Source organism: Theropithecus gelada, unplaced genomic scaffold, assembly GCF_003255815.1.
Source record: "Theropithecus gelada isolate Dixy unplaced genomic scaffold, Tgel_1.0 HiC_scaffold_15884, whole genome shotgun sequence".
Taxonomy (NCBI): domain Eukaryota; kingdom Metazoa; phylum Chordata; class Mammalia; order Primates; family Cercopithecidae; genus Theropithecus; species Theropithecus gelada.
Genome location: NW_020257641.1, coordinates 4,292,811 through 4,304,948, shown reverse-complemented (window position 1 = coordinate 4,304,948; position 12,138 = coordinate 4,292,811). Strand labels below are relative to the sequence as shown.

Sequence of the window (12,138 nt, the reverse complement as noted above, 5' to 3'; positions counted from 1 at the left end):
AAGGACTTCAACATATTAATTTGGTGGGGCAGGGAGATAAAATTCACTTCATAACATTTAGCATTTCTGGCCTTTGACACTAAATATGAGTAGCACCCCACAGTCATTGTGACAATAGAAATGCCTCCACCCTCACCAATTTCTGAACCACACACTCAGATTGTTGTTTCTGTATTTAGCCAGTGGGTGTCAGTCAGAACTGTATGTCTTAATGCTGAGAGAAGTAATAGGGACCATCTTGCCCAGTCCCTCTGCCCTCTGCCCTCAGAAAGGGAGAGGGAGCTTAAGAGTGCAGTGTAAGCAAAGCAGTGCACCTTCTGTTACATATGCAGCCTGTACTTAGCTTGGTTGTGTAGAATTGGTAACAAATGGATTACACACACTCTGATGTTATCATATATATTGTGGAATTAGGAGTTCAGATACAGCAGTGATTAAAGCTTGCTGATGTTTTCCCAAGAAGCTTCATAGATGGGTTAAAAATGAGCCACATTTTGAAAGATGAGTAGGAATAAGTGCAGTAAAGAGCCAAGAAAAACCCAGACTGGGAAATGCCACAGGCAAAAAGGTGAAAGTAGAATAAACATGGTCTAGATTGGGGCAGGAATAGGGAAGGTGATGGTGAGGAATGGGTGTGTGTGTAGTTGGTGTCTTTTCCTTTGAAAAGACTTGCTCACCCCTCTGGCCCCACCACTGCCAGCCCTAGGACCAAGCTGCAGGGCTCTCCTGTGAGCTGCTGGAGCCCCAAACAGTCTAGCAATGTGACTGTCTCTTTTGTTCTCTGGGCTGTGTCTTGGTTATCATTGGATCTCCAGCATCTGACACACGGTAAAGGGTTAGTAAATAATTATTTTTATTTATTTATTTTTGAAACAGGGTCTGACTTGGTTGCCTAAACTGGAATGCAGTGGTGCAATCATAGTTCACTGCAGTCTCAAACTTCTGGGCCCAAGCAATCCACCCACCTCAGCTTCCTAAATAGCTAGGACTTTATTAGCGCATGTCGCCGTGCCCAACTAAATTTTTTTTTTTTTTTTTGAGGCAGAATCTCACTCTGTCACCCAGGCTGGAGTGCAGTGGCGCGATCTTGGCTCACTGCAAGCTCCGCCTCCCAGGTTCACGCCATTCTCCTGCCTCAGTCTCCCGAGTAGCTGAGACTACAGGCGCCCGCCACCGTGCCCGGCTAATTTTTTGTATTTTTAGTAGAGATGGAGTTTCACTGTGTCAGCCAGGATGGTCTTGATCTCCTGACCTCATGATCCGCCCGTCTCAGCCTCCCAAAGTGCTGGGATTACAAGCGTGAGCCACCGCACCTGGCCCAACTAATTAAAAAAAAAAAAAATTTTGTGGAGAGATGTCTCACTTTGTTGCCTAGGCTGATCTCAAACGCCTGACTTCAAGTGATCCTCCTGTCTTGCCCTCCCAAAGTGCTGGGGTTACAGGCATGAGCTGCTGCTCCCAGCCTTGATGTATTGAATGATTGTGTATGGATTATAAGTTGTGACTTGGGAAGATTGTAGGAAAGAAAGACTGGTCATTTCTTTAGAGAAAGATTTTACTTCTGATTTGTGTGTTCTTGAATGGGTTCCTAGGACTATTAGGATTTATTCATACAAAAATAGAAATGCTAGACTTAGGAAAAAGAAAATTTTATTTATTTGTTTGTTTGTTTATTTGACAGAGTTTTGCTCTGTCGCCCAGGCTGGAGTGCAGTGACACGATCTTGGCTCACTGCAACCTCTGCCTCCCAGGTTCAAGTGATTCTCCTGTCTCAGCCTCCCAAGTAGCTGGGATTACAGGTGCCCGCCACCATGTCCGGCTAATTTTTGTATTTTTAGTAGAGACGGAGTTTCACCATGTTGGCCAGGCTGGTCTTGAACTCCTGACCTCAAGTGATCCGCCTACCTTGGCCTCCCAAAGTGCTGGGATTATAGGCATGAGCCTCTGTGCCCAGCCAGAAAAAGAAAATTTTGTAGAGGTAGAACCTGAAGTGGTGATGTAATCTAAATTGTTTTTGTACACAAATCAGACCAAGAAAAATCATAAAAGTGAAAAGGCTTAAAGAAGAATGCTGAAAGGTTGGTCAGAGGAAAGCACAGTAGTTGGAGAAAATCCATTGTAAGCACTACTTAGGGCCTCCTTAGCGTGAAAATATAGAGAGCACTTAGTTTTTCAAGGTACTTTTAACTTTTTTTGTGCAAAGCATTTTCTGAAATTAATGCAAAGACCTGATTCTGTCGTGTTTCTTGATCTTCTGTGCATGCGTACATTTTCTATTAACATATTACTTAGGATAGTGTAAAAACGAATGACAGTGGTAAGTCCTTTTAGTGATATTGCCATGAAGTGCAAGCTTCTGATTGGAGAGAAATGCTTGGATCCTAGCCCTGTGTCCCTGTGGTACCAGTAGGTGCTTCATTACTTTCATTTGCTTTGGTTTTTAGTCAGTTCTGATTCATTCTTTATGTTCTGTTTTTCTAATCACAAAAATCAGAAGAAATTTACTAATTATAAAAAGCAGTATTGGGTCACTTAAGAAAAATGCTGTTTCATTTTCACTAAAATATATATTAATAAGTTGTGTATTTCTTAATACTTTTTAGGCGCTGTTTTGAATTTTTAGATTTGCTTTTACAAGAATGGCAGACACATTCACTAGAACGGTGAGCATCTGATTTGAAACCATTTTTCCCTCTGAATTGAATCTTGAGAGTGAATGCTTTGGTGAGTGGTCCAGCTGGCTTTCTGTAAGAATGGAGGAATATATGCGTTTGTTTTCATGACTACGTCTGTTGTTTTACTGATGTTGGTCACATAATATTCGCAGACACTTTTAGTGAATTTCATTGGTTGAAATACTACTATGTCCGTGTGCATTCTGACAGGTGCAGAGCCAGTAGAAACTCTTACTGACTCTGGCCCTGCTGCTTGACATCCCCTTCAGTTCCCATGAGGTAACTGTTTAAAGTTGCTGTTAGTAGACAAGTTGTAGCTGTTAGGTCCTTCAAGGAATTTCATTCATTTGAAAGTTTTCTTTTTCTCCCTCTGTATTTGATGTAGACAGCCTATTCAATATTAAGGTCATTATCTCATAATTTCCTTAGAAACTAGTTCTGATATGAAAAACACAAGATTTTGTTTTTGGGGTTCATAAAAGATTGAGCTGTAAGTGCAAATTTTGAAAAATCAGCCTTTGTTTTTTAAAAAAATCCCACAAGAGAATAGAGTTATGAAAGTCTTTAGGTATGGGTGGGTTGGAGTGGAGCTAGGGTGTTGGGGCAGGGCTGAAAATTAAAGGATTGTAGGAGTGCTCTGCTTTGCCCAGCCACCTGGGAATTGACCAGCCTTGGCACAGAGACTCCCAGCTCCATGTTGCTATTTGGAAGTTATTTCTCCCACCTGGTTTCATCCGCATTAAACCATACATTTATGATTGTTACTGCTTTCTTTTCTAAATATCTAGACACATATCAGTATTAGCTGAAACAATAAAGAAGGGAATACATGATGCTGATTCCGAAGCAAGAATAGAAGCCAGAAAGTAAGTTTTTATTGTACCCCACTTTTTAAATTAACTTCTTCTGTATTTCACATGAATTATATGGATTGCCTTATTAAAAACTTGTTAAGTTACTTGAACATATTTGTTAACCATGAATTTTAAACATGACCCCCAATAGGCCATTTTGGAATATTTCTGTCTTTTTTAAATAACATCACTCAACCTTGTGAATAAACAGGACTGAGGGAGACAAAAGAATGCTCATTTTTACATTCATCACAAATTATCACATAGCTCTGGAAGGCACTTGTATACATGCTGCATGTATTCATTTATTCATTAAGCCATATTGTAATCCAAAGCTGCTTTAATGATTTACCATGAAAAATCGTGGCCACAGGGAATTCTCTTCCTGCAGTCACTTCTTTGCAAGCATCTGTGATTCCTTGGTGTGAATCATATTAAGGGGAGCTGAATTGACCTAATGCCTGGGATTATCACAGTGATAACTTGCTGTTTCTGTCTCACAAATGAGGTACTTTTGCCATTAGAACTGTTTCCTCCAATCATGTGGGCATGGCCTCTGTATTTGTTACCTCCTTGGAAATTTTTTTTTTTTTTTGAGATGGAGTCTCACTTTGTCACCCAGGCTGGAGTGCAGTGACACAGTCTCGGCTCACTGCAAGCTCTGCCTCCTGGGTTCTCACCATTCTCCTACCTCAGCCTCCCCAGTAGCTGGGACTACAGGTGCCCGCCACCACGCCTGGCTAAGTTTTTGTATTTTTAGAAGAGTCATGGTTTCACCATGTTAGCCAGGATGATCTCAATCTCCTGACCTCATGATCTGCCCGCTTTGGCCTCCCAAAGTGCTAGGATTACAGGTGTGAGCCTCTGCGTCTGGCCTTGGAAATAATTTTTGCTACTGTGACTGTAAATACCAGAAGTTTGATATTAAGACATTCTCTCTTGGGCAGTGCATCGATAACTGCTGCCAATGTTGCATCTGTGGTTTTTTTTTGAATTTACTCTCATAGTTGACCAACTCTCCTAATTGATACATGCTAAAATCTAATCTGCATCATTATGGTTTTGCTTAGCTGCAGTGATGCATCCTGATCTAGTACTTGTTGATCTTTGACTGCCTTCACAGTTAAATTATATTTCACTTGTTTCTGAGCTTATTATAACTATGAAGTGTTCGTGCCAATTTTTTCTTGGCTGGTTTCTACCAAAATAAGTGACATAATTAGTCATTGCTGAAAACTGTTAGGAATGGATTTGTTAATGATCTGTTTATGCTGTTTTTATCCTTGTATTGGACCCTTCCCATCCCCGGCCCATTTTTTTCTTGGTCTTTAGTCTTAATGTGATACCGATTTCAAGTAGCTCAGAACATTTTAAAATTTTTCTTTTGCACATGTTACCTAAGGCAATTTTAAATATTTTATATCAAGAGATGTGTAATTGAATTTATAATAGCTGCCATTTTAATGAGCCTGTCCTGTGTTCTAGGTATAGTCCTAGATGTTTAGCTGCACCTTCCCTAAGATTCCCCAGTTTTGCAAGTTAGACTCTTTAATTCCCATGTTATAAATGAGGCTGACATTGAGAGAGGGTAAGTGACTTGCCCATTGTCTAAAAGACAGTAAAATTGTGAGGCTGGGATTCGTACCAGGTCTCCTTTGTTCACCCTCTCCTCCTGCTACTATTAGCAGCTAAACTGAGGCTTCCAGTCCTTGAAAATCCTCTGTGGTGTACTCCAGAGTTCAGCGAAAGACCTGTGTGGATCCTTGGATTAGAACAGGATTTTGTGTGTTTCCTCTAGATGTTACTGGGGTTTCCACAGTCACTTCAGCAGAGAAGCAGAACACTTATACCACACCTTGGAGTCCTCCTATCAGAAAGCCCTGCAGTCCCACCTGAAGAACTCAGACAGCATAGTGTCTCTGCCTCAGTCAGACCGCTCGTCTTCCAGCTCTCAAGAGAGTCTAAAGTAAGGGATTCATCTTTGCTTATCATTCTCGTGAGAATTTGTGTTTCAAAGTTTGTCGCATGAGAACACAAATTCTAGCTATGTTTTTACATGTGTGCTTGTTACAACACCCCCTTACTTCAGGTAGATCCTGGTGCAAAGTAAGATAGCACCACGGAGTGGTAAGAAATGGGTTGTTTTGGTCTCTGCCATACTATTTTTCAGTTAAATTGATATGGCAGTCCTAGAATACAGTTTTAGAGTAACGTAAGTGAATTATGGAGTAGTGTGAACTATACACACCAGTGCTTCAGAGAGTCTTCTCAGAGGATGTAAGTGTGAACCTGGAGACAAGTTTGGAAATGGAGGGCGTTCAAACTCCGTGAATTAATATATTGTCATCTCTGCTCTGTGTTTGATTTCTGTCTGTAGTGACTATGTCACTCTCTGTGTTTGAAATAATTCTTCATCGTAATAATTTCCTGTTGTAGTTTGTATTTGTATTAATTCGGATAAAGTACATGTAATAAATAGTATACATCTTTACTTTTAGTCGTCCGCTGTCTGCCAAAAGAAGTCCTACTGGAAGTACCACATCTAGAGGTGAGACTGACAGCCGCGGAGAAGGCCTGTTCTCGGCTCTGGTGGTCTGTACGTGCAGCTGTGAGAGGCTGCCCAGGCACGGGAGGCCGGCAGCCTGCTCTCAGTTCCTTCTTAGGCTTGAACATAGCCTGCTGTGCCCTGCTCTGACTCTCCGGCAGAGCTCCGCTTTGTCAGGGCCACTCACTGCTGAGGACAACATTGACGGGGTGACTTAGGGTTGAAGCTCTGTGACCTTTTCTCCCCACCTCCCCTGCATGTTGACACTGCCACAAACTGCACCTCCTGTCTCTGATCCTTTGATGAGACAGTGAAGACATCTTGGTGGCATTTTGAGCAGCAGCAGCAGTGTGGTGGTGGTTAGTGGTGGGAGAGTGGCGTGTTCCAGAAGGAGGAGGGTGTCTAGGTAAGAGGGCGTGGCGCAGTTATGTCATTTCATGAGGAGACTCCATATACGTGAGCATTTTTTCCTTATCTCACTTCTTCATAGCAAGCAGAAACATGGTCCGTTTCCTTGGGGTTTATAGTCTTCGATAACAAGAAAACAAATGTAATTGATACATTACAGTTGAGGTCACTTTTAGTTTCCTTCAGCATTGCCTGAACTCTCTTCTGGGACCAGGAAAAACTGTTGGTCAGTTTTTTATGCTCCAACATTTGTTAAAACGTGGTATTTGTTTTCAGGAAAGCAAAACAACATCAAACTTTAGCAGTGTATTTTCAAAATTCTATGTAGTCCTTATTCATATTTCCTCCTTTATCACTAAAGCTTCTACAGTTAGTACCAAATCTGTGTCAACGACTGGGTCCCTCCAGCGATCTCGAAGTGATATTGATGTGAATGCAGCAGCCAGTGCCAAATCCAAAGTCTCCTCATCTGCGGGCACGACGCCTTTCAGCTCTGCAGCAGCTTTGCCTCCAGGGTCATACGCATCCTTAGGTAACCACACCACTGTCACCCTTTCCCTCCTGCACTGCTCTGCGAGAGATGACTCTTACCTCTTAGCAAAATACAAAAACCCATGATTGAGGCAAGTCTCACTGTTGCAGGGCTACTGTTTAAATCTAAGTAGCTTTGTGCGCTTGCTGCTGATCAGCCAGCTACCCTTGTTGAGTGTCCCTTTCTTTGGTGCATCATCCGTTTTAGTGATGAGTAAGTACACAGTACATGCGTGCTCAGAGGGTGGGTGGCACTGAGCACATCCTTTCCTCAACTCTTCCTCCTCCTCCATGGCAAGCCCAGCCACCTCCCATATTGTCAAAGCTAAGTTTTTTCCACCTCTGACTCTGGTGGGAGCAGAGCCAGCAGGTTCAGTGAGGAATTCACCAAAGGTAGTGTAGTTAGGTATTTCTCAATTTGAGAATATAACCAGAGCTGGCAGGGATCATTGGATTGGGTTGTGGGGAATGGCAGGAGGAATCTGAAGGAATGTGATGAGCTCATGAATCAGCATAATCCTGTCTGTGCAAACGAGTGTTGTCCTTCCATGTATCACTTTGGGAGGAGCATGCCTTCTGAGGATTGCCCAAAAATGTTTTTAAAAAATTACTTTCAAAATTTTTACTATCTCACATAGTGACAAATCAGCTACTCATATTTTTTAGCAAATGCTTAACACGTACTATGTGTCAGGCTAATTGTTTGTTTCGTTTTGTTTTTCTAAGAGCCAATTCATCCAAAGCCAGAATCTAAGGATTTAGCTGGATTGGTTCTAGTTTAGATTTTACGGAAATGAACAAAATTTAAACTTCCTGAAATATTGAGGTGGAGTTACTCATGTAACTTTCAAACAAATTCCGGAGTCAGTTCTAAAACTAATGTTCAGAAAACGTTTCCAACGTTGGAAGTACAGTGAACAGATAGCATTCAGAGAAGATTTTAGGGTCTGCCATTTATTAGCTCTGTGACCTGGAGCAGGCCATGGAATCTGTAAGTCTATTTTCCATACCTGCAGATTACTTGTAATAATAGCCACCTAACTCATATATGAGGCAAAACAAAATTATATAAAGGTTCTTTATAAACTATTGTCCTGTAAGGTGGAAGACAGTGTGATTGTGATAGGAACATTATTAATTTGAAAGATACGTGTTCTGGAACATCTGCTCAGTCAGTCTTGTTTTTATGGAAATACCTCATACACACATGACAATTGAGAAGAAACAATGTCATTCAGAACTCTCTTTTTTAAATCGTTTTAACTATTCCAACATTATGTAGGAGTGTTGTCCATATGTAACCATTGAGAAGAGAAAGGAGAAGTAACAACTCTTCCCTCCTACGCTGAATTAGTTCTGTTAATTTTAGTTCAGTTTTTCAGTACTTACCTATGCTTTAGTATATTAGATCCACCTTTAGTATTTGTAATTAGTGTTTGTTTCATTGCTGGAAAAAGTGAGTAAAAATCAGCCATTAAAATACTCAGTGTTTTTGTTTCTCTGTCTGTATTTGGAGTGTTTGAATATGACTGGTCTAGACTTCCCCCAGTGCTAGTGAAAGCCCTCACATCTTTTGGTATGATAATATGGAACTGACCCTTCAGAAGCACTGATGGTAAGTTTTCAGTCAAGTATTAACCTCTTCAAAGAACGAGACTGGAGTATTCAAATTCTCTGTTTCCTGAGAATTCTACCTCAATTTCCCTTATTTTGTCCCCAAACGAAAACACCAAAAAATTGAAATATGACACAATCCTAGTGAGAATTTGTTACAGTTGCTACTTAGGTTGACACATGACATCTTTGCAAAAGTGTAGCATTAAAGCTGATGATCCTTTTCCAAACTTCTAGAGTCCAGACACATGAGGGAAGACATGGAGTACATAGGCCTGGACTCAGGTACCATGCTCGACAGCTTTCGCTGCTGGACGTGTAGTTGGGATAGGCATTGCTAGAGCAAGCTTCTCTGAGCTTCTTACTTGGCTCTGCCCTTTGGGTAACTCTTCAGTATTTTATCTTCTAGTTCCTCCTCTCTGCCCTGTTCTGCTGGTACTTTCTTCCAAGAAAAAGGAACTCTTAAGAGGATTAGAGTTGGCTAAAACAAAAAACAATCTTTCTTTCAACTGTGGCACTACCCTGGGTTGCCCTTCTATGTTTTATTTTCCAAAGGCAAAAAAACCATTATGCTATGTCAAGCTAATTTCAATACAAGGCACACTTACTTGCTTCAGACTCTGCTTTGCTGTTGAACTTGTTTCCCTTTTAATTTTGTTTTAAATTGTACTTTTGCTTTTTTAGTAGCTAATAACATTTGGCTTTTTAATTTTTTGAATGTTACTAACTGTTCCCTGTTATCCCTTCCCTTGTTTTTTAATTTGCTTAAAGATGGTACTACCACTAAAGCGGAGGGTAAGCGGTTTGTTTCTGTGATTGAGGTGTGTCTCACTTTCTCTGGTCCTCTGTTCTCACCGAGTGTTGCCCAGTACCCACTTGTCCTCACCAAGGTCCCTGCATGAGATGTTGCACGCTGTCCCTCCTCCTCTCTTTTCATTCTGTCTCCATTGGGTTTTTGCCCTACCTCTACCTAAGTTCTCCTTCCCTTTCTTGTTCAGTCTTTGTTCTTGTGAATTTTAGCACTAAAGTATGCTGTGCGTGGTTTTTCATGCTGAGTCCACACTCTGGGGAGGAGCGTCGATGTCACACTGTGTGCTGCTGTCCTCATGGACTGCCTGTCTTGGGTTTTATTACTCCTGAAGCACTACCTTAGCTTTTGTTTCCTTTTCTTTCCTTTTGTGCTTTTGTGGGCCTCTCAGGATTTGCCTTTCCTGTTTTGAAAGTAAATTTCAATGTCAATTATTCAGACTAAAGGCTGGTAAACGTTTTCTAACAGGTAATTTAAAGAAATTTAAAAAAAATTTTTTTTCTCTCCTCTAAAGGTACTACTGACTTACATGATGCTATTTTTTATTTGTCTCATGGACACACGCCCCATTCATTTATTTACTCTCATTCATCCCCTCATCAACCATGTATTAAATGCCTTCGATGTGCCGTGTTCTGTACTACACACCAAGGATATAACAATGCTGAAAGAAATAGGCATATCCAAATCCATTTTATTTTCTTTTTTATGCCATTCTCAAGAAGCTCTTCCTATTTTTGCATTACCTTTAGAATTTTAGACATAGTTGTTTTAGTCTCTGCAGGTTTTTGATAAGTGCATATAAGACTATTATTCCTTTGCTAGATAGAACGCGTGATAATGCTTTAAGTAATTGAAATTTAGAGGAACAGTCTCTGCCTAAATAGAGGCTTAGACCCACCAACCTTCAGGATAATTACTTAACAATTAGGAAGAGCTAGTTCATTTTCGTATATTATTTAGTCGCCCCAAAGGGCTAGCAGGCAAAGTTGGCTGGGTTTAGCTTGATGTGTGCAGCTCAGTTCCTTTAATCCATGTGTTACTTTCTAAGGACTCATAAAGGAAAGAGAGGAATGGATTTTTTTTTTTAAAAGGTGAACATGGTCCCAAGATCAGTCTTTCTTAAATTTATCACATCGTGAGAATTACTTGGATGCTTACTAAAAAAATACTCTTAGCTCCTTCCCCCTGAAGATGCTGATTAAGTTTGGAAGGAACCAGAGAATCTGAATTTCTACTCAGCCTCATTGGTGGTTCTTAGGGTTGGACAAGTTTGTAAAACAAAAAATTTCCAGAATTAAAATAAAGACAAGAAACCTCTGTCCCGATGAGCACGTCATGTCTGACAGCAGAAGGCAGAGGCTGGTGTGATTGAAAAGCTGGTTGATAATTTTCTTCATTTCTTAAGCTGATATGGGCAAATTTATGTTTCTCCTCCCCAAAGAAACAATCCTGAATGTTTTCTCAGCCTTGCTGGGAGGGGAGTAGGAGAGTGGAAGAGAATAATGTAGATGAAATGGAAAGCAAAGACGTTACATGGGAAATTATATGTTTTTCCAGAATGTCCTGATTTCCATGCCTATGTAACAGAATCGAAATCAGCCTGTTGTTCCACCCAGCCCTAGAAGTTTTTAACCTTTTTTTTTTTCCCCATCAGTTCCACAGTCCTGAGTAAGGTCAGAATTGCCGCCTCAGTTATTGCACAGGAGATTAACTCTCTGGTTTTCCTTCTGCTGGGAGAAATTGCTTTTCTAGAGAGCTCAGATTCCGACAATAGAGACCCTTGCTGGAGAAGCACAGAGAGTGTCAGTGTTTGTGTACTGGGGCTGCACAGGCTGTGCCAACACCTGGCTAGTCAAGGCCTAGAGGGACCCGTGAGTCTGAACACTTCTAGGTTGTCATTGTTCTGTTGGTTTCAGCAGTGAGACTGAGAGAGCCTGTTCTGTTTAGAAACGCCACAGTGGTTTTTAGGTAAAGTCTGCAGGAAATGTCACTTGGTGCCTTTTCAATATGAGTTTTCCATCTGCATTTTTGGAACCATTATGGGCCTTTTAAAAATTTATTAATAAGTCTCTTAAATATTTTATAATCTAGCTTATGAGACAAGATGATTTTAAAACAGTTGTATGCTCTAAATTAAAAACTTACAGGGTGGGTGTAGTGGCTCACCCCTGTAATCCCAGCAGTTTGGGAGGCCAAGCAGGTGGATCACCTGAGGTCAGGAGTTCGAGACCAGCTTGACCAACATGGTGAAACCCGGTCTCTACTAAGAATACAAAAATTAGCCAGATGTGGTGGCATGCGCCTCTAGTCCCAGCTACTCAAAAGGCTGAAACAGGCCAGGCACAGTGGCTCATGCCTGTAATCCCAGCACTTTGGGAGGCCGAGGCGGGTGGATCACAAGGTCAGGAGATCGAGACCATGCTGACTAACACGGTGAAACCCCGTCTCTACTAAAAATACAAAAAATAAGCCGGGCATGGTGGTGGGCGCCTGTAGTCCCAGCTACTAGGGAGGCTGAGGCAGGAGAATGACGTGAACCCCGGAGGCGGGCCTTGCAGTGAGACGGGATCGTGCCACTGCACTCCAGCCTGGGAGACAGAGCCAGACTCTGTCTCGAAACAAGACAAAACAAAACAAAAGGCTGAAACAGGAGAATTGCTTGAACTCAGGAGACAGAAGTTGCAGTGAGTGGAGATCATG

General features: G+C 41.4%; 1 protein-coding gene across 7 annotated transcripts in view; it reads left to right on the top strand.

Moving 5' to 3' along the window:
• The window catches only part of LOC112617142 (CLIP-associating protein 1-like), a 304,701-nt gene that overhangs the window by 193,083 nt on the left and 99,480 nt on the right, over positions 1–12,138 (top strand). For 3 of the 7 annotated variants that reach the window (XM_025373871.1, XM_025373874.1, XM_025373875.1), the window contains 5 exons: positions 2,604–2,663; positions 3,464–3,541; positions 5,328–5,495; positions 6,028–6,077; positions 6,844–7,014. In XM_025373871.1, coding sequence (XP_025229656.1) covers positions 2,604–2,663; positions 3,464–3,541; positions 5,328–5,495; positions 6,028–6,077; positions 6,844–7,014 — 527 coding nt within the window. Of the gene's footprint in view, positions 1–2,603; positions 2,664–3,463; positions 3,542–5,327; positions 5,496–6,027; positions 6,078–6,810; positions 7,015–8,864; positions 8,913–9,398; positions 9,423–12,138 lie in introns of all 7 variants that reach the window. The other 4 variants (XM_025373872.1, XM_025373876.1, XM_025373873.1 and 1 more) reach the window with 3 other exon arrangements.